Source organism: Nipponia nippon, unplaced genomic scaffold (genome assembly GCF_047370975.1).
Source record: "Nipponia nippon isolate SJK-2023a ecotype South Korea unplaced genomic scaffold, ASM4737097v1 scaffold_13, whole genome shotgun sequence".
Lineage (NCBI taxonomy): Eukaryota > Metazoa > Chordata > Aves > Pelecaniformes > Threskiornithidae > Nipponia > Nipponia nippon.
Genome location: NW_028262324.1, coordinates 5,456,313 through 5,484,281, shown reverse-complemented (window position 1 = coordinate 5,484,281; position 27,969 = coordinate 5,456,313). Strand labels below are relative to the sequence as shown.

General features: G+C 45.1%; 1 protein-coding gene across 1 annotated transcript; it reads left to right on the top strand.

Annotated features, from left to right (window-relative positions):
- The first annotated feature begins 586 nt into the window (after window positions 1–586).
- On the top strand, window positions 587–27,340 carry SACK1C (scaffolding CK1 anchoring protein C). The gene is made up of 4 exons (XM_009473259.2): window positions 587–1,183; window positions 8,422–8,589; window positions 13,029–13,153; window positions 26,134–27,340. Exons 1-4 carry the CDS (start codon window positions 587–589, stop codon window positions 27,059–27,061), a joined length of 1,818 nt encoding a protein of 605 aa, XP_009471534.1. The 3' UTR covers window positions 27,062–27,340.
- Window positions 27,341–27,969: the final 629 nt, after the last annotated feature.

The following is a 27,969-nucleotide window of genomic DNA, read 5'->3' as shown; positions in this document are numbered from 1 at the left end:
ATCCAAAAAGATGGTGTTTTGGCTTCTCTGCCGGGTGCAGAGCCTGAGCTCCCAAGAAATACTAAGGAGGAGCATTAGCTATGGTTCAGGGATGAATAAGTTTCTTGGCCGAGTCTGATTACCCACTTGGGATATTTGTATTTCATTATAACTGACACTGAGAAGCATGTTTGATTTGGAACAAATTTCAAGCAGGAACAAGTTTTAGCATCTGCATTTCCACTGTGAGCACAATGAGGGACAAAACAGGTTAGAGCCTGCTTGGCCAAGGGTGGGGACCTCTCAGTAGGGAAGGGGAGGGCAGTACATTAATCAGTTACAAGGAAAGGGAGGGAGCAGCTTGAAGAGCTGATCTTCCTCCCCTTGCAAAAGGGACACTCTAAGCACCAAGTATTAGGTGTGTGTCTGAGGAAGCCAATTGAGGGACCTGGGGAAAGCCAGCTCCTCCCCCAGAGTGGGAGGCTGTACCTGGTGATTAACTCCCAAGCGGATGAGTGGAGCTCATGCTGAGTCCTGAAAGAACCTGTTGGGAGGAGCTCAGGAGTGCAAGAGGGCCAGAAAAGATCTGGAGTCGGGCAGAGGACTAATGCAGCTGGAGAGGCACTTCTTACCATCACCCGTTCCAGTCATGTTCAACTACCTAGCAGTAGAGGTGAGACCCCAGTTCCACCGTGGCTATGGGGGCCAGCAAGCGGTGTCTGGGCCACTGAAGAGCCGCCTAGAGCAGCTGAAGAAGCCGTGGTGGAGGGAACCTACCCCACTGGTGCTCCAGCACAGTGAAACAGCCAGGCTTGCCATAGACGCCTTTCTTGAGCAGGGGGAACGCGGCTACCTGAGTGCCATCACTGAGGAACGGGAGCTGCCTTTTCTTTCCACCCTGGACATGGAATATATGAGCCATCAGAGAAACCAAAGCTTTCCAGATCCAAATGCAATGAAAGACAAAGAGGCTGACCTGGGTGATGCAGATGCTGGAGACAGGTCCTCCCTCAACTCTGAACTAACGTCTGGCACCTACTTTCCGCTCATGTCTGATGTGTACCCTCCAGAGCTGGAGCTGGGGTGGCCAGGGACGCCACTCCTCACAGTGTCTGGCCAGACTCAAGCCACTGTGATTTTCCAAAGAAACAAAGCTAACAGCATTAAGGATTTGCTCCGGTCTCTGATCAGCCGGGCACGGACGGTATGTAAGCTGTGTCCCTTGGGTGGGGTTTTGTGCCGCAGCACCCGAGTCCTGGTGGCTGATCCCACAACTGTACACCACACGCTCCAAGCTGTTGCTGCTCTCTAGGTGATCTCTGGCATGATGTGATTGCTTTTTCTCTAGCAGATCTGTAACTGTTCCTGCTCCTTTCCTTTCCTGTAATTTCTTTCTGCCTGGGATTTCATGTCATACAGACAGTGCCCTTTAAGGCACTCTGTGTCTATATTTGCGGGTATGCAGAGCACGGTACCAAAGCCTGGAGCAAGTGAGTGGCAGGGTGTGCAGCGTTAACGCTTAGCTGTCCTCAGCCAGCAAGTGTGCACCAGCCAGCCCTTTTGCCCTCTGCCAGGGAGTTTGCATGGCCAGGGCTTTTCTTGACCCCTGGACATCATGTCAAGAAGGACAAGAGGATACCACTGCTGAGTTGCTGTGGGAGAACATACGACCTGAGTAAACTTGTGGGACTGAAAATCCCTGCCTGTGGTTTGAAGTAGGTTAGAATACATCATCATATCTTCTAGACTTGATGTCTGTGCCTCTCTGAGGATGAGTAAGATCAACCCATTTTGCCCCATCACACGGTTTCTGCAGAGATTGCCAACCCTTGGATGTAATAAAAAATGGACAACTACAATACTTGCCTACCAAGCACAATCCTGGTGTGAATTTACTCACTAGATTATGCTCCTCCTTGTTTCTTTTTACTTTGCCACTATACTGTGTGAGTAGTCTGAGCAGGAGCTCAGACTACCGTATCTCAGACACATTTTCAGCTTCTAGTGTCTTTGTCCTCTTTATGGTTCTTTTCATCTGTTCCATGTTAATTTTCTTTTGTGGTCTTTCATTTCAATAGTGTGGCAATATTGAGTAAGCTTTTAGTGTAAAGTTCACCTTTAATCAGTCAGCTTCTAGGCAATTTCTCTTATCACTCCAGTAGTTTCTTATTTAACTTTACAGTCACTCCTTAAATTCATTACTGCCTAGTGCAGAAAGTTGTAGATAAAGAACTGTTAAGCCTGGACTTCAGCTGTGTCAAGAACACAAGCTGTTTCCAGGCAGACTGAGCTGAAGTGTTATCTTCTGTCACCATCTGCAGAGTTGAGCAAAGTTCTGTTGTCCCCAGCAGATGAAACCGTGGCCATGCTGCAGCTCCGATTGCTGTGCAGCATCATAACATCATCAAAGAACCACATATCATTGAAATTTGGGTGTGATATGAGATAAATGGGGATCTTTTTTTTCTTTTGTCCAAAAGAAGACCGTTTTGCCATGTAAGCTACTGCTGAGTTGTAAGCAGCCATTGCCTAATGCCTGAACTTCTGTTGCACCTTTGTAGGCAAATACGGGAAGTTTTGTCCAGGAAGTAAGTGACAAAAAGCTTTGTTTGTCCTTGCAGGCAGCTGATTTATGATATCTTAAATGATCTGAAAAGTTCTGTGACACCTACTGCACCCTTTTCAGCAATGGGGATTAAGACATCATCATGGCAGAATGCACAAAGTAAATGACTACCAAGAAATGTCCCCTTGTCACAGCACGTGTCCTGGATCTCTGATGATATTATGATCCTTTAAACCACATGAAAAACATCTTGCCCTTTTCTCAGTTCACAGGAACTGCTCTATTGCTGCAGGGAAGTTACCCAGGCAGTAGGTGCTTTATTGTACTTTAAGTACATTTTGAGCTTTTTACTTTTTTTGTTTGGTTTGAAAAAGCAGTGACAGTCTTCAGCCCTTTATGTTCAAGCTGGGGATTTTCACACAGTGTTTTTGACTGTTGCGTGAAATGTGAGAATGAGTTTTCAACCATCTTATTGGTTTATTACTGGTGTTTTACTGGCTTCTAGGTTAGCAGCTCTGGCCAGTGCTTCCCATAATTAACAATATGATTGGCGGCAGGTCCAGCTCATTCACAACCCCAGTTACACATCTTCAAGTAGTTACTGAGTCATTCTGCTCATCAAACCATCCAAAAGGATGTTACCTGTATGTCTTAATGACAAAAGAGCAACCAGAGGTAAAAACATCTTTTGCTTGAAGTGCCAGTAGCAACTGTGCGGAGAACAGCTTGCTTTTTTGCTTTTCCACTGCTGTTTCTGCACTTCAAATATTTTCTCCGCTAGACTTTAAGCTCTCATCGTATATCCCTCCTTTAGTGTTTCTCCTCCTGTGTGCTTACAGCTAACGTAGAAGGGGGATACAGTGCTGGTGGGGTGTGGGAAAGATGTTGAGATCCCTGAATGCTTTTCCTGGGTCCTGTAGACAGGAAGGCGTGTGTCTTGAAATGTTGTTTGCTGTTTTCTCCTGTACAGTCATACAGAACAACATCAGCTGACATATTTTGCAACAGCGTATTTGTACTGACAAATCAGCAAAAAGGGCATTTGTTTTATTGGTACCTTTTACTGGTGCGGTTTGTCTTTCTACTTTGCTGTATTTAACCAGCTGTCTTTGAAGATGTATTTTCAGATTTGAGCTTTTCTCTTTGCAGACATAAGAAGATGCAACACAGACACACCTTAGCCTTCATTTGATAATGCTATTACAATTTTACTTTTGTTGGATGAGCTCCAATCTATTTTGAACTGTCCATGCTGCTTCTTTTGTCCCTCTTGTACAACTCTGACACTAGCTGCACATATGCATTTATGTGCGATGGTAGAATGGCCCCTGATGGTCCCACAGAGAAGCAATAATCACTTCAAATGGCAACACTACAGTAATGACCAAAACCACACTGCTATTGGCAAATACCAGTAAAACCAGCTGTGCTGGTTAGAAACCAGACAGATGGCAACCCCAGTGGGGTGCTGGTAAGTGCTGTAATTCCCAAAGTGATGACTGCAGTAACTGCTGAATTGTGAGTTTCCAGAAGTGGATTTAGAAATGTGATGATTTAACCCTGCAATGTCAAGGTGTGAATTTTCTAGAGCCTGTGGGGCAGCTGTGTCTTTGCAATGTCCTGACCCGCCGAGGCTGCGCCATGGGCTTGGAGACTGTGATGAGCATGGTGAGGAACAGGGATGCTCTGAGCCAGCCCCAGCCTTGCAGCTCCCACCACTGAAACCTAGGGGGCTGGAGGCACTGGACATACGTTGCTTAGGTTTGTAAGGCCAGATTTACTTAAATGCCCAAGGCTTTTAAATGCAAGACATGAGTTGTCAGGAGCCTGAATTGGAGATGGTACTTGGGTACCTAACTTCCACTGCTTTATAGAGCTGTTGGAAATCATCTTTGAGGCTTTAGACCTCGCTTTTGTGACAATACATTCTTAGGAAGCTTCAAGGGGAAGACTTCCAAGATTGTCTTCCCCCAAAACTTCTTGGCTTTGGGGTTGAGCTGATGTTATTATAAGAGCTGCCTGCTTTGTTTCCCAAGAGGATATGGTGATCTGAGTGGCCCTTACGGTTGCCCTGTGGCACCCATGCTTAGAATGAGCAGCCCCACCATGGGTGCCTGCATCTCCACCACGCAAGGCTGTGGCAGGGCACAACCTCCCCTCTCTCCCCACTGCAATGCTCCTCGCTGCAAACTGCAGTGCACATGGGGCTGCCAGCCGTCTTGCCTGACATCAGCTGTGGGTGCTTGCCAGCACCACCAGGAGCAACTCTACCCAAATCCCTCCTGTGAAGGGATCGCACGTGTGGAGGCCATGAATAGAGCCATAGCCTGTTCCACCTCCTCATGCTAAGTGAAGACCCACTTTGGAAAACATGAGTCTGACTATCACGCAGGGCTCCACCCAGCTTGCACAAGCTGGCGTCCCGCTGCCTGGGGCACTTTCTCCCATGCTGACGCCAGAGCCCCGCCATCAGGCTGCCAGGAGATGCAGGCCTGCCTGGCAGCCAGCTGCATCCAGCCCAGGGCACTGGGTGCCACATGTGGTGCCATGTGCAGCCCTGCTGCTGCCTGCTCAGCCCCATCCCTCTCACAGCAAGCACTGCAGACTGGCAGTGCTGTTTTGGGCAAGCAACAGCCCCAAACTCTGCTAAACCCTGTGAGCACGGGTAGAGAAAAGCAAGATGGCGTGGGCCTTCTGTGCACGCTAGGCGCAAGCAGTGCCTCTGAGCACGTGGGGTCTGGGGACAAAGGAGCATCGGTCTCTCTTGGCTCCATCATATTGACTTCCCAAGCCACGTTTAGATTGTCGCCAGGGCCAAGCCTGCCTCAGACCTAAGTTTGAGATGAGCTGAAATATCGTGAGGCAAGTATGGCTCAGAGGGACTTGCCTGAGGCCCTATACAAGGTTTCGGCTATAGTTTTTTCTTGGTGCTTCATCATTAGAGGATGGGTGGCCCATCAAAGTCATTTTGCTAAATTGCCTTTGGTCTTTGGCTGAAGGCCAGTGTGGGAAGACATGGTGAAGTCCTGCTTTTCTGTGTGGGTCTCAGCAGTACCTAATGCTGATAGCCCAGAAGCAACATTAATTTGGAAACTGGAAGATGCTTCTTACTGCTTTCAGAGCTCTTCCAGGGCTGACTTTGCTGTCCATGCCAGATGGGTGCATTTCAGGAGGGGAAAAGAGTTTGCTAGTGCCTTGTAAGACTTCTGGGAAGACAACACTGACAAGGGCTACCAAAGAGGTGCCCTTCAGAGTCAGGCTCTGAAGCCTGTACCTCCCAGGGTCAGGGTGAGAGGGGGGAGATGTGATTTTGGCCTGGACAGTAGCAATGATTTTTTAGCTCTTGATGACAGCTGCCTTGTGTCCCACGTGGATGCCTGGGATCACGCCAGCCTCCAGGAAGGTTCTTCCCCAAACCATGCTGTGGTGGCCCAGGCCTGGGGTCTTCTGCAAGATGTTGAAGACCAATGACAGTGTGTAAGGCATCATCACAGAAATGGTCTTTGGGGACAAATCAGATAGAGCCAAGAAATCTTGTCCATCTGCAAAAGGGATAAATCCCCAAGGGAGCAGAAAGCAACCTTTTGGCATTGCTGCCCTCCTCTGCCACGGCTCTGGTGCAGAGGGTCTCTCTATGGTGTGTGCAGGCAGAGCAGGGCTGAGAGGGGCCAGCTTGCCAAGCAAAAGACTGGGCAGGAGAACATGGAGAAGCCAATGGGGCCCCTCTCTGCCCATGGCAGCTGCCTCCACTCAGGACCTAGGCTATGAGTATGAGCCTGGAAAGAGGCAGCTTATTAATGAAAACAGAGCAGAAGAGTTACTGGGCAGTGGGCGATCTGGGGCCAGCGTGCCAGTCTGGAGGAGAGACATGAGCCTGTCCCCACATCCAAGGACAGTGATACTTGGAGGTCCTCTACTCTTTTCTGAAGCTGTTCCAGGTCAGACCCATGAACGTGATTCAACCTGTTCCTATTCAAAGCTTGAACCACTGCACACGTAAAAGTCAATCTCACTGCTGTCCTCTGCATTTAACTCTTTGTTTGAAGAGGAGCAGCTGAGCAGAAGTGGCTCACCCTACATGGTCTGCTCCATAGGGTGGACTAAGGAGAATTGCATTCATGGCCATGCTCTAACGTAGGCAGAGGATGTGTTTGAAAACAGGATACCTTCCTCCTCATGGGGTGCATGATGAGCAGCAGAACAAACTCTGTTATGCATTTTGTGTGCAAGGTGTAGTACAGGGCATGAACATTGAGTAGCAGGCTAAAGTAGGCCATTGGAGCTTTACTCCAAAACTCAGTGCTTTTTGGGTCATCTTTATTTGGGCATCCTCTACTAGGTGCAGAAACTCAAAATCAGAGTTATGCACACAACTTACAAGTACCAAACAGTTACCTTATTTACTGCTAAGATATGGTAGACTGTGACAAAAGTACTTGGTCAGTAGTTCCATTATTTTTTCACCTTTTGAAATGAAGCTGACCTGTCGGTAAATCCTTCACTACTTTACCTTTTTCAGTCCCCTAGTGTGTTGCCATCTTCCATGATTTCTCAGTGTTAACTGTTAATGGTTCAAGGTCTAAGTCACCAGACTGCTCTGCAAGCACCCTCAGGTGAAGTGCGTCAGCTCTGACAAATCATCCAGCTCAGCAAGTGCTCTCCTGCCTGTTCCTTCCTTCTCCAAGATGTCTCCCTGATTCCTGTCACTAATGGTGATGGCCAATAGATCCCAGAAGTCCCTTCCTGATCCAAATAATGTCCGCCTTCGTGTTGTCTGCTGGCAGCCTCACTCTGTGAGGAACAGTGGAACAGCTTCTCCAGTTACATCTTAATCTATTTATGGTTGATTTCCCTTGATCCATTGTTCTAGTTCTAGGTCATACTGTACTTTGAATTTTCTAGTTCTGGGTCAACTCACTTGTAGTAGGTACTTGTCATGACCTACCTTCCATTTTCTGTATTTTCCTTCCAGTTTCTGGAGAATTCATTTAGCCAAGATGGTCTGCTGCCTCCCCTCCCATCTCCACAGTGGGATGGGTGGCCATGGCCTTCTTCAGTCTCATTCTTTAAAGAACTGGCAGTTCTCTTTAAAATTCTTTTCCTTTTTAAAACACCTCCCTTGGAGACCTTATCTTGCAAGTCTTCAGTTTATTGAGATAGATTTTCTTCAGGTCTTTTTTTTTTTTTTTAATAATGTTAGTGTTATTCCTTCTTCCTACTGTTAGGTTTCATAACTATCACTTGCATCCTGGGCTGCACGAGCAGGAGTGCTGCCAGCAGGTAAAGGGAAGGGATCTTTCCCACACGCATTATTCTACAATTTTGTCTAGTCGCCCCTAGGATGTAATCTTGGAACAAGGACATGTACATACTTGATCAAAATACCTTCTCCCTTACCTGGCAGTGCATCCTTCCTGAAAAAATGATACTTCTTTATATTAATATGCTAGTCATCTATGGAGTCACTCATACCGATTGAATAATGATTTTGGTGAGTCTCAGCTCTTCTGTTTATATGCTGTATTTCTGGTATATTTGCTTAAGGCAATACATATTTGTTGCATCAATGATATTCAGAGTTTGTGCACATGCATTACCCTTTCAGCTATTTCTTTCTGTGAATGACAGATGAGACAGGAGGTAGCTGGATGGGGAATGTCTTCATAGTTACTAAAAGTGATTTTATCTGCCATGGTGGGGTCAGGGCTGTTAAACACAAAGGTCCAGAAGCAATCTCCATTCATGTGGCCACAGATGCTCAGTAACTGAGGAGGTTTGAATACTTAATTCATAGTTTAAAGCACAATTCACTTGGGCATAAGATTTTAACAGTCTCTTGGTTTTTTTCCCCCCACCACCTCTTTTCTCCTGGCTAGGTGATAGCAATTGTGATGGATCTGTTTACAGACATGGAAATCCTGTGTGACCTGCTGGAGGCCTCAAGCAGACGGCACGTCCCTGTTTACCTGATCCTGGATGAAGAGTACTTGAAGCATTTTGTGGAAATGTGCAATAAAATGGCTCTTACTCAGGACGACTTCCCAGTAAGTTTTCAGTCACACACTGGATATGATAAACAGGTCTTGGAATCGATAAAAACCACATACCCTTTGTTCTGTTCCCTCTGCCTGGTCCCTAGGACTTATCCCTTCTCCCACTGTCCCAGGCTAAGAGACCACGGCTGTTTGGTCTAGGAAATTGGTATCTGTCTGGAAGCACAGGGGACGGAGTGGAGGAGCCTCCTAGTCCCATATCTTGATGTTTTGTGGTCCTCATTTCAGTTACACACACAAGAAGCGTGAAGTCAAGGCCAGTAAGATGCAGTGCATTACTGAACGCTTTACTGGGCTGGTGCAGGTAGGCAGACAGAGGTAGACCAGAAAACTTACGTTCATGTGGACCTGTATCATCTCCTTTCCTTGTCCCCTCTCAGCCCCTGCTCTAGGACATACAACTGCAATACTTAAATTGCTCATAGTTCAGAGCCCTGAGCTCAGTTTAGACTCTGGCCAGAGCTGCTGTAGTGCAATAGCTGGGTGGGGAAGGGAAGCAGTGAGTCCTTTCAGATGTCCTGATGCAAAACCTACCATTTCCTCCTAGCCCTGCTGCACTGCGTCAATGTAAAACCACATGTTAAAAATCTCATGTTAAGATCTGCTTTTAGGCTTTGCGATTCAGTTGTGGGTTCATGAGGGATTTGGAAGAGCCTGATTCACCACTCAGTGGGGTGCCCATCAGCAATGGTGTGTGGTGCCCAGAGCAGGCAGACAATAAAAATTAATGTGTCAGTGGGACAAGCTCTCTTGGGAACTTGCAGACTCAGAAATGCACCCCAGTGTCTTGCTGCTCCCCATACAGCCTTTCTGGCTACCACCTATCAATGGAACTTGGTTTCTTATTGTCATTTGTTAGTCCTGCAAGGCCAGCAGTCCTGGCTGTGCTCCTTCACTGGGTGCACAGGATTCCCTGGAGGACTGATTCTCTTCCAGCCACCAATTTCATAGGTTTTCCCTTCATCTTGGTGGGGAATGCTTGGAAGTTATCCAGATACCTCAAAACCATTCTTAACTAAAAAACGGGCTAGGGAAAATGCAAAAATAATGTTTTACAGCATTCAAAAAAGATGCAGTTACAAATGTCTTCATTTCCCCTCATTTTTAACCTGTCTACAGAGAGATTAATTTAGAGAGGCCTCCTTCTTCCCCCATGTTGGTGATGCTCCAACCTTTCTTGCTTCTCACAAGCCAAACCCATTTCATCCTGCCTCTTGAGATGGCAACTGTTAGGGAAAACTGCTTCATGCTGAAGCATGTTTGCTTTCATAAACAACTGCATCACTGAACTTACGTCGTGGATCCAGATAAATTCCATCTCTCCAAAATTTGTTTTATTTGCTTCTTATCCAAGAGCCTGGCCATTGTTTTTAATTAAAATTAGAATGAGTTTACATCCATGGAGATGTCTACGTCTCTTTGTTAGGCCTGATGTCATGTCTTGTGCTTGAATGGCTAATTAACACTTGCCTCCCCCATTCAGTGACTCATCAGCAGGTCTCAATGTGAAGTGCTTCTTAAGCTGATGCATCTCAAGCAGTACATTAACATACATGCTTGATATTCACATCTAAGTGGAATGAGTGTACATATTTTATTTCTGGCTCTGAGTTGTGACAGGATATGATGGTAAATCTCCATTTGGAATAATTGGTGACAATTTGGGGTTTAACGGGGAATTTGGGGCAATTGCCTTCCCAGCATCTTACTTCTAAGAACATTGTGTGAGCCCGCTGGTGTCAAATCCTAGTGCTGAACATCAGCAAATCCCACAGTGGTGCATTGAGCGTTGGCAGCGGTCGCAGCAGAAGACTTAACTGTTGGATTTTTTGAAATGGCCATCTGCTGAATCTAAATCTACTGTCTAAATTGAGTGAGAGTGGTAACTGGCAGTATGGCTTTCCTGCAAGACTGCAGGATTCTCATCTTGTTTGGGCAATTCAGGGTCTGGATTGCCAAGAAGAAGAGGATGGAAAAAATGAGCCAGATATCAGAAACTCACCCAGCCTTGGAAAGGATAGAGGGCATGAAGAAATACCATGGCGCCAAATCTATGGGATATCCCTTGGTTGAAGTGGTTTTAACTTCCTGGGGCGGGGGAAGAGGAAGCTCCTCCCAGTGAGAACTAGTATGAGTAAAACCTCAGCACTGGAAGAAAAAAAATCCCTGTGTTGATTGGCAACAGGATTAGGTGAACACCTCCCCAAGCATCCAGCGTATCTTGCTCTATATCAGCAACTTGTGGTGGCATTTCAGAGTATCACAGATTAATGGAAGTTGGCAGGGACCTCAGGAAGTCATCAAGTCCAACCTCCTGCTCAAAGCAGCATCACCTGTGAGGTCAGACATAGTTGCTCAGGGCTTTACCTGGTCTAGTCTTGAAAATCTCCAAGCATGGAGACTGCATAACCTCTCTGGGTAACTTGTTCCAATGCATAACTGTCCTTATGGGGAAAAAGTTTCTCCCTTCTCATAGGTGACAGATGAGGACATGTTCAGGGACACAAGAAGGCAACAAGTGGGAGCCGCAGTGCAAAGATTGTGAAGCTTCAGCTCTCTCCCTGCTACAAGTTTCCATGAACTCAAGATAAGACTGGACAAGTACTTAGAGAAGAGGTCCGGGGGAGGGGGGGAGGGGGGGGGGGGTCCCACTCAGACAAACCACAAGAGGCTTAGGAAATCCCCTGAGCAGAAAACAGTCAGCAGCAATATTAGGGGGCAGCATCATAAATGATAGCCGCCTGCCTGCTCTTCCCCAGCTGCCATTGCCCACTGCGAGAGATGGACTGTTGGGTCAGATGGACCCCAGTCTGGAGAGCTGCTGCTATTATGAAGCCCTGAAGGCCATGGTGTTCCTTGGGTGGGCAGGGAGACTTCCTCAGCATGATGTGAGAGTCAAGCCTTTCCCACCCTGCTGCGATGAGCTCCCCAGCAGATGTTTCCAGGAAGCCCACCTCCTGCCCACAGGGCCTCTGACGGAAGAGGAAAGCCGTCAGGAATGGAGTCACCTGCCGCAAGGTGACTGCCTCCTGTTCCTCACCCCCAAGGCACAACTTCCACATCGTGAACCTCACGTGAGGCCTGAGACTGGGCGAGCCGGTCCCTGGCTGTGTACAGGCGGCCTGGGGAGCCCACGCATGCTCAACCTGCCCGGGAGGGGGAGAAGAGGGTGCAGCGATGCCCAGGAACAGCTCCTGAAGGGGTGGCAGGGACATGGGCCTGCACCCTGTGGAGAACATCTGTAGGCAAATCACAACTATACGTGCTTGTCTTTTGTCTGCAGCACTGGCTGTTACAAACTGCTGTGTCTGGCCAGACTGAAATCTGCTGCATGGCGGAGGGGAGGCTGCCACCTCCACCAGGAGCACCCACCTCTGCCAAGAGGCAAAATGGCCCTGGCGGTGTGTACCAGCTGCCGTGGGTCTTCATCTTTTGCGGGGCTGATGCTAGGCAGGAATGAGCTGCCCACAAAGGGATCTGCCGCGCCAAACGCAGGTGGTCACAGTTTGTGACAGCTCCTGGTGTGCCAAAGCCACTGCAGGCGGCAGGGGAGCTGGCCTGGAGGGGCAGTAAGGGATGAGCTGGCTGGCCAGCGTAGGTGCAGCCTTAGGGAATTTTATTTACAAACGAGATGTTTTGTTTGGCACTGTATCATATAGACCAGGCCAGGAAATCTTTCCAGTGACTGTTCTCTTCTGCCTTCCCCAACTGAAGTGCAAATAACTTTTATTATGGGCAAGAACCACACAAAAAAGGCTCCTTACGGATACTGAGAGCCAAAATTTCCCATTTTGTACTGGGCAGTCAGTTTCGCAGGCTGAAGAATCTTTGCAGTCTTTAAAACAGATGAGGATCAGGTCTGTTTCACTTGAGTACAGCAGCTGAAAATTTTAATATCAGTTTTAAATATACCGATAAAAAGCAATTAAAAAATGTAGACATACCTTTCTGTAAATCTCTTTTATTGAGCGATATTTTGGTTTTAAGAAGCCTGTCACTGTATAAAATCAGAACAGCACATTCGATTGATTAGAAACTGGCTAGTTGTTATGGGTCAAAATTTAGTTTAAATGCAGAGCCATCAGCTAGTGTGGTTAGTTGAATATTATCAATAATCTGGAAGAAATTGTATAGTCTTACATACTTCAGAAATGATCTGTAGGCTCATAGGATTCTCCAAATTTTTTTTCAAACCAGCATTTGTACCTAAGTGCAACTTGTTAATATTTGCTGGTATTTTTATCTTATAGAAGCAGGCAGTGTGACAAAATATTTGGTACGTAGAAGCCAAGAAATACTTAACGTCTTGCTGCATTCTACCTCTGGGAGCAGAACTCCTGCTTGAGGGAGTCCGTCAATGATGCATAAGGGAACATTTCAGTTTAGTTCAATACATGTCCCCTTACCAAATTTGCTTTCTTTGGTTTCAGAACATGCGCATAAGATGCCTGAGTGGAGACACATATTACAGCAAAGCAGGCAAGAAATTTGCAGGCCAGATTCTGGAGAAGTTTATGCTGATTGATTGTGACCAAGTTCTTGCTGGTACATACAGGTAAGAAAAAGTAGCAACTACTGTGACAAAGACGGTTGACACTGAGAAAATATTAATTACCAAAATACTGAATAATGTAGCTCTAATTTTTTTTCTCCATGATAATGATACACTGTTTTTCCTCTTCATTTCCCCTTATAAATGACAGGTTTCATTTTGGTACTTTACCTTCTTCTACTCTATCCTCTTGCTCTTACCTTGCTGTTTACCTTTCAGATAGCATTAACTACTTGTCTGCCAACACTGACAATTCCTGGACACCTCTCTCTCTGAGTATCGCTTCATTTCTTAAAAATGTAAAAAATGTTCTACCAGATCAGATGATGCTCCACCTAGCCTCGATTCTGCCTCCAGCTGATGCTGTTTATGGAGAGCAGCCCAAACTGCTCTCTGTGATCCATCCCCATTGTCCTCCCACAGCACGTGCAATCGTTGCATATGTCCCTACTTATTCCCTTCTGTACCTGTTCTGTACCTATCATCCATGAATTTGCCCTGACTCATTGTCTGTTCTAAACCAATCTCCTACTAGTTTCATGAAGTGCTCCTAGTTCTAGTGCTGCAGATTGGTAAAATAGCTGTCCTACATTCAGCGAAGTCACTGCTTTCACAATTTTCCAAGCCTCCATCTTACACACCCTCTCTGCCCTTATCTAAAGTAAAGACCTCGGCCTTTTCAGTCTCTCCTCATACGGCAGCTGCTGCATCCCTCAGTCATTTTAATTATCTTTCTCTGCACCCGCTCTAACCTCACTATCTCCTTCTTGAGATGCAGAGAACTGCATGCTGCACCAAGGTGTTATAAAGGGTCAAAATGTCCTCTGCTTTGTTATTATCACCCTTGCTGACAATAGCCAACCTTCATTGAATTTTTTAGCTGCCATTGCACACTGAGCTGATGATTTCAGTGGACTGCTGACGATGATTCTGAGCTCCTTCCTGAGCTGTTCCAGGTTCAGCATCATACAGGCCTGATACAGATCATTTTTCCCTATGGGTACACCACATTTTCCTACACTGAAGTTCATCTGCCACATATTTGTCCACTTGCTCAGTTCTGTGAGGTCCTTCTGGATTTCCTCACCTTCACCACCTGAAGGAATTGAGGATACTCTGCAAACCTGGGGATTTCACTGCACCCCTCCATGGCTGATGTCACCCATAGAATGAAAACCAGTCCCAGCATCAGTCTCTGGGGCCTCACTGCTGACTCTTACCCATGCTGAAAAATGACCATTAAGCCCTACCCTTTGTGTCCTATGCTTTCACCAGCTCTCGGTCCATAATACAACCTTTCTTCCGTGCCCATGACAATTTAGTTTCTTAAAAGGCTTTGGTGTCAAACCTTGTCAAAGGCTGTTTGAAAACCCAAAAATATGTAGCTGACTGGTCCTTTTATCCATGTGCTCACTGGCTTCCTCACCAAACTCCAGCAGGTCTGTGAGGCAGGGCTTGCCATTACAGTAGCCCTGTTGACTTTTTTCCAAGAGGCTGTACTTCTCCATGCCATTGGTAATCTTGTTCTTCACAGCAGACAGGGTGGAGGTCAGCTCCAGTGGTATGTGGGCCTCAAGATTACATCCAGAGCCCTCTCTGTAGATGGGATCATATTGGAAACTTGCCAGTCCTCAGCAGAGCAGTGGCCCTGGTACACAGGAGTGAAACACATCTCAGTGTCATCAGCAACGGATGCAAAAAATTCATTGAGGTTCTCTGCTATGGTCTTGCCAACACTGAATGCCTCTTTTGACCCATAGGTCTCAAATGGACCCACCAGTTTCTTAACTGCCAGTACAGCATTTTTGAACAACCTACAAGCCGTAGTCATCTTGGGTTTTTTGGACTTCTCCTTTTCAGCTCTTTTTGACTAATTGCTGCATTTTTACATAGTTACCTTTCTTGAAATTGAATATGCATGTCCTGCATTTATTTAGATTGCTCTCTCCCACTACAGAGTTAAAATTTAGTTGTGAGTATTATTACAAATGAGCTTTTCCACTTCTACCTCTGGAAACAAGTCTTATGCCTCATTCCAGACCACATCCTGAATAGCATCTTTTCTTGTGGGTCAAACAATTTAGACTAGTTAATTCTGGCAAGTAATCATTTACTGCTTCCAAAAAGTTTTTCTCCACAGCTCATCCCAGTGAACCATTAACCTACTATGTATATGAGTGGATGAAATCTCCCACTATTACTACCTGTCCTAACTTTGCAGCCTCTGTAATCTCAGTTAACATTGTCTGATCACCATCGCTGTTCTGAGCAGAGGATCAGGAGTACTGTTCTTGTACTATATTTTTATTACTAGACTCTGAGTTTTCCACCTACAGATCTTCCTCACAGTATTTTCATGGTGTTGCACATCATATTATCCTTCACAAACAGTGCAACTCCCCAGGACAGACTTGTTCTGATATTTCTGTGAATTTGGTGCCCTCGCAATACTTTATTCTCCTTCCACCAGGTCTCCTTGAACACTGCTCTCCCTCTCCCTTTCTGTCTCTTTTCCATCTCCCAGCCACCACGTGCTGGACCCTCAGTCTACCAGTGTCCTCGTCAGTGCTGTAGCTCCAAGCTGCACCTCCTCCTCTGCTTCTGACTTCATCACCTCCAAGTGTAGAGGTCTCACCTTATCAAACTCTGACAGTGAAAAGTAAAAGTACCCGGTTGAAACTGGTTATGTAGAGTCTCTATATAAACAATATGGAAAGCAGTGTCTGGCAGCATTTTGACCATCCTAAGACATGTATCTAAGAACAATGGAGTGAATCCCTGCCTGGAAACATCTATCCATCCCCCTTGGCTGCAGGGGGCGAGGATTAGATAACTGAGACCACTCATTTTTGAACGGCTAAAACTGAGCATGTGTCAGCTGGATTGAACTCCACAGCTGGAGGAACTTCTTATTTCCCTGGCTCAAAGTCAGGGTATAGCTTAAAACACAGATTCAGTTCTCTGCTGTCCCAGTAAGCACATGGTGTTCTGGACTAAAAGAAACAGTCTGCATCCACTCTTTGTGGAATTTGTTCAACAGTGGTCAGAAACACTTCTACAGGAGAAAATCAGGAAGTCTGCTACTGGGTATACTGCAGTCTGGTACTACACCTAGTATAGCAGATATTTAGATTACTCTCCCTGTAGATGGGAAAGCTAGATTCAAAGGATGAGAATAGTTACTGAGTAAAGCCAAAGTTCCAGGGTGTCTTGGGACGATACAGGAAAGAGGGTAAGAGTGTTCTTACCCAGTGGCAGGCTTTACAATTTAACAATATTGTGTGCAAGGATCAGAGGTTTCAGAACCTCCAGGGTTATATGTTGTATGTGCTTCCTTATGTTCAGTTTGCCACAGGAGACTTTTTCCCACCATGGTTGGCCTCCAGAGTACCCTCTGGCAATAGGTTATGCAGGTTAATTTATGTTTTGTGTGAAAGTGATCCATTGTATTTACATTAGACCTATTGCTAGATAATTATATTTGATGCCCCCAAATTCCCATAACCTGGGCACAGTAAATCACTGTGTCCTATTTACTTTCTTGACTGCATCCATGATTTTGTCCTCCTCCATTATAATCCTTCATGTGAATTCTCTCTTCTCCAGCTGAAGTATCCTTGGCTGTTCAGTCATTTCTCATGCAGGAGAAATTCCAGACCTTTAATCATAATGTCTTCTTTTGTGAGACAAATTGACCAGAACTGCATGAAGTGATCAAGATATCCCCATGCACTGCACTTTAGCATCATAGTATAATGGCGACTTCAGTCTTTTCATCTGTCCCCATTCTGGCAGTTCCTAGTCTGTTGTTTGCCTTGACTAGTGCTAAACATTGAAATGATCATTTTTTTAAACTGTCCATGGGAACTCTGACCTCTTTCCTGAGTGTTAATATCTGAGAACTCATCAATATACAGAGACCATCAGGGTTTTTGCAACAGTTTGAATTTATTGACATTGAATTTTGTCTAACATTTTGTCACTTATTCATCCCATACCATGAGATCCTCTTGCAGCTTCTGATTATGCAGTGTTCTTTTGACCACCCATGATAATTTTGTCATGAGCTCTGACATGGACTGTTTCTACCATTTGTCAGGACTTTTCTGAATATGTTGAACAGCAGCAATGCCAGCACGATATTTGTGGGATTCCAGTGGCTAAATTAAAAGTATTACTAGCATTTGTATCCCATCTTTAATCAACTGTTACTCCTCGGGAAGACCTTCCTTTGTACTCCAAGATCACTTAATTTTTCTAAGAGTCCTTGCTGAATGACTGTGTCAAGAGCTCTTTCAAAATTCAAGTATCCAACATGAAGCAGATCATATGCATCTATGTGCTTGCTGCCTCCTGAACTGCAAGAGGCTTTTGAGGCATGGCTTCCTTCCACAAAAATATGCTGAGTCTTCATAGTTAGCTATTTATGCATCTAATAATTTTACTCTCTATTTGCTTCTACCAGTTTGTTCAGTATGGAAATAAGACTGGCTGGTTTGTAGTTTTCCAGGAGCTCATGAAGAAGTTCACATTTACTACTTTCCATTCCTCTGCTACCATGTTCAATTTTAAATTATAGGTTATTCACTGGTCAATAATTGGAAAATTGCTGACTTCCAGTTTTTGAAGGCTGTTTACTTTCATGTTTTCCTTTAATGCGCCTTTTAACTATGGTGACTTTTTGGATGTTTTAAAATGTCTTTATTCTGATAGGTACATTTTCTCTGAGATTCTAATATAGCATCTTTAAACAATCTTCATGCTGCCTCAAGCATGTAACCTTTTTAGTTACTCTTTTAAATTTCTTTTTAATAGCATTCCTCACTTTCTCTTTTAAGTTAAGTATTACTGTTGTGGATTATTTCAGTCCTGAAAGAATATTTGATATGGGTACGTCATGGTTATTTTTTTGCCGAGTGGCCTTTCCAAAGAAACTTTCTGAACTGGTAATGTTATTTCTCCTTTTGTTGGTTTTCTGGTTAGTTTCTCCAAAAAGCAGTCATTTATAGTGTCTAAAATGCAGTTTCTGCAGCTCTCCTAGTAATGGCCCCCATTCAACATGGGTATAACTGAATCTCCCTTTATTCATCTGCTTTCTGCCTTCTTAGCCTCTCAGCACTTCCTTAGCATGGCATATTTACCATCAGCACTCTGCTCAGAAAGTTCACAGTATAGCCCCAATACTATGTTTTTCCTATTTGGGAGTGGAATTTTAATCCAACAGGAATATATTTCATTTGTTGATATATCATTTACCTTATATGACTTTTCTTTTTTCATGTATTGTGCCACTGCCAACATATCCTCTATTTGTCCTTTCTGTGTAATTTCCACCCTTGCAGTTATACTGTTCCTTGATTTTCTTCTACCCAGTAAGTTTCTGAGATGCCTCCTGTGTCAGTCATCAGTTCAGCTCAGGTATTTCACAACATCTATCTGTTTCTTTAGCTCATAACATTTATGTGTGCATGTAAACATTTGTATCCAATCTGGTTGCTCATCACTGTGCACTTTTCTAAATGCAGTTTTATTTGTTCAGATGTTTTTCATCGATTCTACTTTCTTACCAAAGTGTCATTGACTTCCATCCTGTCCTTATATCAGAATACAGTTTTCTTGCTTTTATTCCTAAGGTAAAGTGGGCAATCTCAAACTGTGTGGTCTTCCACACATCACAGCTTTGCTCCAGATTCTAATTCAAAGCCTCCCTATATCTTCTGCATTATTTGGTGCAGCAGCCAGGTTTCGTTTAGGTTAAGATGAAATCCAGCTTTCTTTATAGAGTCATTATGTTCCTACAGTTTTCCATTTCCTTATGATTCTACCATCCTTTCCCTAACATAATTTCCCTAACCATGTCCTGAAATGCTCTTTTACTTCTCCATCCCATTCTAAGCATGGAAGAGGGAGCATTTTATAAGGCTACCAATAAAATCCTGATCTTTTTTAGCTTCCTACTTAGGTGCTTTTATTTTACCCTGAGACTCATCCTCAGTTAACATCCCAGATGTTAATGGGACCTATACAGACATTGACCAGTGGCTTCTCTGTAGTGCTCCATAACTTAGATGTAAATGTCTCTACTACCCTTCATCCCAGCGAGCAACTCACTGTTCATTCTTTGCTGTCATCCTGCCTGAGCATTGAATCATGGAGGACTACATCTGTGTGCTGTCTGTCTCCTACGGACACCAACACAATTTAGTACCTTCCACATAGCTTGGTCTGTACAACCTGGGGACAGTTACCACGCTGACCGTCAGTTGTCTCTTTTCCAGACTTAACATCTGCTGTTCCTCAAGGGATTCAAGTCATGTGAAGGGTCTTGTAGACCACAATGTAGTTCATACACCCGCAGGATGTTTTCTTTTTTTCCCCAACACTGTGGCACCACAGATGTGCCATTTCTTAAGAAAAACACACTAACCCTAACCCCCAGAGCTGCTGCCTACTCATTCTCCAGCCTGCGTTTGTGCACCTGATCATGACTGCCTGGAATGTATTTTCTTTGAATATTTTCCTGTTGAATCGCATCCATTTTTTTCAGAACCTTTTTCAAACTCATATCTGTGCTGTCCCTCTCCATTGGATATGATTTGTGAATTTAATGAGTGTACACTCTTCTGTTATTTAGGCTACTCATGAAGATATAGGATAGCACCAGAACCAAGATGCTAGATCCCTCTAGAGTTTCAATACATCCTTCTACGTTGACAGTGAACCCAGATGTCTAGTCTCTCTGCATCCTTTCTTGCAGAGGGGTATTTTCCTGCTCTATCCTTGACTACTCAGGTATTCAGTAAGTGTCTTTTAATTCTTCAGCTGTAAGAAGAGACTCTTTTCTCCTCAAATGCTTGCTCAAATCATGCCTGAAATCCATTTTTAGTTTCTAGTTATATCTCTAGCCATCAGATTCTCTCTTCTATGAGCCCTATATGCAGTACTACATGCATGCAACAAGAGTAGTATACATATTGACATTTTCATATTGAACCCCATAAGTATATCTAGTTATTTTATATTATCCTGGGCTCCAGAAAAAATAGTATGTTTCTTTGAGCACATATTTAACATAACAGAGTGAAGGATATGAAGACATTTACTAATGCAGCAGATGAGAGCAGCCTAAGGGCAAATGGGGCTAAAAATGGGGCTAAACAGGATCTTGAACAGGAAAACTAGAGTAAACATTTGCCAGGTTAGGACTAGAGAAAAGAGGTGGTATTGTCAGCCTGAAAGGGAGTTACATGGCTGTTTGAGTTGCCTTAGAGGAGATTAAATTTCTCAGCTCAAAATGGAAGATGGTCAAAGTATCGGTATGTGTTCTGCCACTGGCACAGAGAGGAAGGAGCTCATTGTTTGCTATATTGTAGTGAAAGAAACTCAAGATTTGGGGTTGAAGCCGACATGACAACTGAAACTGAAAAATGAGAGGAGAAAGTTGAGAGGATTACTAAAACTCTGCACCTGGCTTCAGTATAGAGGAATTAAAAACGAAGTACATAAGTGTTTGGCAATGGACAGGTAAAAAGCTACATGAGTTTGAAGCTGGAGGAGGCTTGGAATTTCTTTAAAAGAAAAGTGCTCATACTCTCAGGTATCCATGTCCCAAGCAAGAGGAAAGAGCTTTTAAGAGTGAGTTCCAGATATAACTTGATGAACAGTCACCTCAAGAAAGAAAGTATAATTAAGCAGAAAGTGAGTGCATAAGGAATGGAAAGCATAGTGTGTCAGCAAGGAAACCCTAGGCTGATATGTACAGCAATAAAGTGGGCATTGCCAGAAGATAAGTTATGTATAACCTTGCGGGACACACCAAAGCAAAGAGGAGGAAGTCCTCAGGCATGCAGCTGTAAGGATGAATAAGAAATAAGAGATAACTGAGATGGGATGCCCAAATTAATTGAATACATTGCACTGTTTTTAATCAAAATGAAGATGAAAAATGAGGAGTGGAAATGATTTCAAGTGCATTGGAAGCAAGCTTAAAGAGCTTACTACGATAAAATCAGATTAGTGTCATCTTATCAAAGAAAATGTCACTTGAAATGAAAGGTCTAGTAATGAGTGTTATGTAGTATCTACATTTGGCAATGAGCAAAAATGATACACAGAAGTTTGTATTGGCATACAGAAAGAAAAGAATGCCTCTGACAGCCAAAGTGACAGAAAAGCAACAAAAATGAGTACGAGAAACTACTGAAAGAAGCAAAAAACCTGCTGCAAATTGGTATCTCATCAGCTGGAAATAGCTGAAGCAGAGAAGCTGAGCATGAAGAACTACAAGTCACCTGTACAATACAGCTGTAGAAAGGCCGCTGCAACCCTACCGTATTGCAGTTTTACAGAGAGGCACGCAGAAGAACTAATCCTGTTGTCAAAAATGCTGCTGAGACTGAGACTGGGACTTCGGCTGAAATACCGCAGGGTGCTCTTGCCACTCGTGCTCGACCCAAGCCAGAGCACCAGGGCAGGGGATGCTGCGGCAGGACAGGCAGGTGTCTCCCACCTCCTGGGAGGTGATGTTGCATCTCCATCTCCTGGCCAAAGGCTGAGCTGCACGGGTTCCTGGAGGGTTCCTGCTCCAGGAGTGTCTGAAAGCAAGGCAGGGAAGGGATCCTGTCCTACAGCGATCCTTTCCCAGACTCCTGGAAGTTGTGCCCCAGGGTGATTCAGAACTGGATAAGGGATCTCTGTGTGCAGCAGTTTTTTATGGAAAAAATAATGGCAGGAAAATCCTACCAGTTTTAGAAACTCACGTGAACTTTTGGCATCCACAGTGGCCTGCAGTAAGGAGCTCCACAGCTTGCCTGTGTGTTGTGTTGTGCAAGGAAGTGCCTCTTCTTGTCTGTATTGAATTTGTAACCTGTTAACTTCATTCAGTGCCTCATTTTTTATACCAGAAGACCAAGAATGATCATTCCCTGGCTATTTCCTCCATGCCATTCATGGAGGAAAAAACCTTTATCAGTTTGTAGTGATGGGAATAGCCATGGCTGGCAAGGCCACATCGTCCTACCGTGGAAACCTATACTATGGCAAGGAGGAGGGCTGTGCCACTGGGGGGACTTGGATGATTCCTTCCAGGTCCTGTTGTGACTCAGAGTGGGCAGACCCCCATTGGATCGGCATGGGAATCTGGGACACAGTATTGCTTGGACTGGGGAAAGAGCTGTAAGAGGCATCAGTGGCAGGGACAGTCATAAGGCCAGGAGAGTGTATTGCTGGATCTGAGGCTGCTCCCCTTACAGGGGAAAGGCCAGTTCATGTGGATGAACGGCACTGGTGCGGCCTCATCTTGAGTACTGTGTGCAGTTTTGGGTGCCACAGTACAAAAAGGATACAAAGCTACTAGAGAGTGTCCAGAGGAGAGCCACAAAGATGGTGAAGGGTTTAGAGGGGAAGCCGTATGAGGAGTGGCTGAAGTCACTTGGTCTGTTCAGCCTGAAGAAGAGGAGACTGAGGGGAGACCTCATCTCGTTCTACAGCTTCCTCACAAGGGAAGGAGGAGGGGCAGGTGCTGATCTCTTCTCCCTGACAACCAATGATAGGACCCGAGGGAACGGCAGGAAGATATGCCGGGGGAGGTTTAGGTTGGACATTAGGAAAAGGTTCTTCACCCAAAGGGTGGTGGAGCACTGGAACAGGCTCCCTCGGGAGGTAGTCATGGTGCCAAGCCTGACAATATTCAAGAAGCATTTGGACAACACCCTCAGACATACGGTGTGATTTTTGGGGTTGTCCTATGCAGGGACAGGAGTTGGACTCGATGACCCTTGTGGGTCCCATCCAACTCAGGATATTCTATGATTCTATGAGAGGAGATGGCTGGGTGTATCTATCTTGTGCGTTTCTGTAGGGAGGCAGTACTTTGGTCAGAGGGTCCTGGGAGAAGACAGAAGGTGGAAGTCACTTCGTTTGGGGAGGGAAGGGAAACCTAAGCAAGACCTGTTGTTTACCTCCTGCTAAGGTGAGGCCAGAGACCTTGATGGGTAGCTGTTGTGATGTTCCTGCTGGACCATTTGAGTCTGAGACATGAGACCTCCTAGCCAGAATGAGGAGGGCAAACATGACCACTTGCACAGCTCTGTTTCGAGGTCTGCTGGCAACAGTGGTGCCAGGCTGGGTGAACAGGGATGGCAGGCATTATCCTCCACCTGGCTGACCAGGGTCCTTTTGCAGTTCACAGGACAATGCTTGCAGTGCAAGGGATGCACTGCCCCTCCAGAGGAGAGGGTGCCTAGCCCTCTGAGCGCATTTGTGGTTCTGAGGAGTTCAAGTGAACAAAAACGTATGGGTGAGTGGAGTAGGTCCTGAGTTGGGATATGTCTAAGCACTGTGCAGTGCAGATGCAGCACTCCTGGGAGCCAGGCAGTGCCCCTGGGATAGATGCCTTTGACAATGTCAGTACAGGCTATACGAAATCTCCCCTGTCTGGGCTCTTGGATTTCTTCAAAGAACTCTCACAGCTTTGTGAGAGATAACTTTCCTTTGCAAAAGCCACCTTTCCTCTTATATTTACCTACGTGGCCATTAATTGTATTCTTTAGAAGAGTATCTACTAATTTGTGCTGTGCTGTTATAAGACTTAATGGTCTGGAACATTAAAAAATTTCTATCTCATTAGCAACCTTCCACTCTTCTGATAACCAAGGCACTTTCAAGTGAGAGATAACACATCCTGGTTAGCAGTTGAGCTATTTCATCCTTGCATTCCTTTGGCACTCTTGCGTTAATGTTACCTGGTCCTGCCAGTTTGTTACTATCTGCTTTGTTGATATGTTTTCTAATCTCTTCCACAGAGATTTCAACATGAGACTTATCCTCCCTTATGTTCTGTATAAAGGTGGGTTCTGGGCAGGGATCACCCCAAGCTCCTGTACAATAAACACTGATGCAGAGGAATTATCTGAGCATTCCTATTACACATGGACCATGTGCTAGCCCCACAGAGAGCTGAATATTATTTCTTACGCCTTTTGCAATGTGTGACCCAACCTTTTTGAAAGATGGGCTTTCTGGTCTTAATAGCTTCTCTTCTGTCATTTAGCCATCCCAGCTGTTTTCTGTTTGTTTGTTTTGTTTTTTTTTTTTTCTCACGTCTCTCTGTGAAGTTGTATGCATTTGCTTTGAGTCTCCAGTATGGAATACTCTTCCTGCCACCCACAAAGGTTTTTCACTCTTTTACTACTTCTTCATTTTTACTTAATTTACCTGTTTTGATATTAAGCAGAAGAGTATTGACCTTTTCATTTTATGTTGCTCTTTGGGGGGGTGTGTATGCTGAATGTAAGTATACTACTTTCTTCCAAACATTATGAACCATAACAACTGCATACTGCTCAGGAACAAGCCAAGAGCTCGTTTTCCTACTAAAAGTTCCCAAATAGCTATCTTGTGAAGTAAACATTGATGAGATCCCAAACCATAGTGCCAGTATCTTGTCCTGAAATGACATTTACTTGAGAATAATTGGAATCTCCCATTCCGATTGCTCTCCTGTAGTTTTTGTGATTTCATCCTGCTCTTGTCTAAGTCAGTATCTTGCTTTAGCAGCTGATAATGCAGTCCTAAGCTGGTACTTCCATCTGTGAAGGCTCTGTTTTATTTAACACAATTAGTCTGCTAATCCGTTGACTATAGCAAGAATAAAAGCAGCAGCTGATGACTGGAATGACCAGGAGCCTGGGGAGCCTAATCTGTAAGAGAAGCATCCCTGTTTAATCTAGGAAAATGAAGGTTGGGAGGAGAAATGTGGTTACTATCTGTAGATATACGGGGGGAGAGCTAATTAAGTTATAGTTTTGGCACAGACAACAGGTAGGGTTAAACAGATAAGGAAAATATGCAGAATCACAGTTAGTGAAAGTTTTTCCCCAGCTGGGGCAAAACCTAATTCATTTTAAGGTGGAACATAACTAGCTCCCAGAAAAGATGCCAAGACATTGTACTGCAAGAGCAGGGACTGGACTTGCTGAACAAAGGACTCATGAACTTCTAACACCATGCATCTCTTAACTGGACAGCAAGGAAAAGATGGAAAGAGTCTGGGGAAACTCACAGCAATACTTATGAAAAACATCGTCAGCCTTCCTGACCTGGGGTATTCCTGTGGGGCTCTGGAGACCTCTGCTCCTCAAGGCAGCGCCCAAGATGTCCATTCCTCACCCTCTTGCTTGCCTAAGCATCTCCTTCAAGTCCATCACGTTGCAGATGTTAAGGACATGAGAACGTAGCTCCTGCCAAGGCAAAGGAAGAGAGCAGGAGACCAGGCATGCTTTGATATGTCCCCAAACAGTCTCCTCGCCCTCTGTGGAAGGTATGGTTGCAGTGTACTGTGCTAGCCAGATCTGAGCTAGAAAGTCTGCAGTAGAGTTGGGCAGAAAGAGCCCTTCAGTGCCCCATGCTTCGTGTCTCATTGTCCCATAGCCACACCATCTCCAGACAGTTGGAGATCTCCTTGCCACTGCCTGCTTGATAGAAACTGCGCACACTGCAGTACCCCCCTGCACAGACTGACAAGCCTGCCCACAAACGGTTAGCTGGTACTCTCCAACACACGGACGGGATGGGGAATGGGAAACAATGGTTCCTTGCTTATAGGCAGAGAGTGCTGGCAAGAGGAAGCTGGAGAAGAAAAGGCCTGAAACATGCTGCTGTGCTTTTTAGGCAGGGACCAGTTGCTGCTCTACATCCTTCCTAAGGCTGAGGAAAACCAGCTGATATTTCTTGTTCATTGTTTGTATTTTCATACAGTTCATTACATCACCAACCTGAAATTAAATGACCATTTTAGGGTTGTTCTTTTGTAATTATGTAATGAGTACCTTCATCTCTAAAAGTAATCTGACTTGCATACTTCAGACAAAGTTTTAATGACATAAATTGGGTAGCAATACATCACTCGAATGTTAAAATAAATGCTAGGTATCTTGGCACTCTGTGAACTAATGTTACATGTGGGTTTTTTTCTTTTTTCACAGTTTCACCTGGCTTTGCAGCCAGGTCCACACCAGCCTGGTGACCCACTTCCGTGGTCAAATTGTTGCAGAGTTTGACAAGGAATTCCGGTACTTGTATGCAGAGTCCAGAGCAGTGACCAGCTTCTGTGTGCCAGATCCTGGAATGTGCCCCTCTTCTCAGAATACCTCAAAAGTTGCCAACTCCCTTTTAAAACCCTTACAGGGGAATGATGCTGAAACCTCGAGCCCTTCCAGCAGCCTTTCCAATGTAAGCATCAGAAGCATAAAAATGTCTCCCTTTCTGAAAAATTCCAGCTGTAATGTACACCAGGAAAAGCAAGATTCAAGTTCTGATTCTGATAATAAGAAGGGGAAGGAAGACACATCTCTGAAGCAGCAAGGAGAACCACCAGACTCACCAAACAGTCCTCCAAATAAATCCACCTCAGCCTTGTATCACAAATCAAATCTCATGACAGCAAGGACATTCTTGCAGCCAGAGCCTTCCCCTGCCCTGAGCTCCAATAAACCTAGTTATCAAGGGGACAATAAGGCTAACAGCAGCCATTGCTCCCCACTAAGACAGGAGCAGACAATGCAGTCCCTTTTGGAGGGCGCTAGTAGCAATGGGACAAGCATGAAGCCGAAAGGGCCTGCTGCTACCTCCAGGGAATTGACAGCAGAAAATGACAACACATTTTATGGGATGGAAAAAAGACAAAGTCCCGGACAAGGAAAATTGGACCTGCTATCCCCATACAACCAGCTAAAACGAGATAAAAAGCCTGCAGTTCCTTGCTATGATAAACTCACTGAGGACATGCTGATGGAAAAGAACAGCGCGTACGGGGCTGAGAAAAGAATGACTCTTGGGCACAGTAAGCTGGATCTGATCACCAAGTACAACAAGTTAAAATCTAAACATATACACAGTCGGTTCGAACTCTGACCTGGGCCTTGAGGTGTCCTTTGGTCTTATTTTCAAGTGGTTGGTTTTCCCCACCAATCATCATATCTGGGGTTTGAAATCAAAATATGGGTGGCAAATTAGTCTTGTTCCTATTAAAAGGTGTCTGTGCTGTTTCTAATATATGCAGATGACTGATTCAGATGAGATTAGCAAGTACAGTTCAAATTTTCAATTACAAGATCATGGCACGAGGGAGAAAATGACATAAACATAATCCATGCTTCTATGCTCTTTTTACCCTTTCAGGAAAAAATCATTTTCCCCCAAACTTACAGCAAAAACCATTGCTATGTCTAGAAACTGTATCGCTACTGAGGTCTTCAGGGTGAACCCGGTTCTCATTGTGCTGAGCGATTCCTCTCCCTGTATCCATGTGCTGAAAATGAAATGGTCAAAGGCAGGGTGACATTGTCAAAAATAAAGGAGCTGTTGTGCTGGAAAGAGCTGCGTTGGGTCCCTCGTGGGGAGGTGAGCACCCCGAGCTTGGCCAGGGCCCCTCTGTGCTGAGCTGTGCGATGCCAGGAGGATACAGTTGGCATGTCTGGGCACATGGTTGGCATCTGCACACGGCTGACATTGGCACGTAAGTGGTGTCTGCACACAGGTGGGATCACCGCACGGGTGGTGTCTGTACACAGATGGTGTCTGCACACAGGTCATACCTGAACACAGGTGGCAGCTGACACAGGTCATGCCTGGACACGAGTGACCCCATACATGAGGGGCATGCTGAGGCACTTGGGTGGCATCTGGATCAAGGGTGGCATGCCTGCACACAGGTGACACGTCTGCAACCGGGTGCTGTTGTAGACGGGTGGTGTCTGCACAAAGGTGGTGCTCGGACACAGGCCGTGCCTGGACAGGGACGGTGTGTCTGCACACGGGCA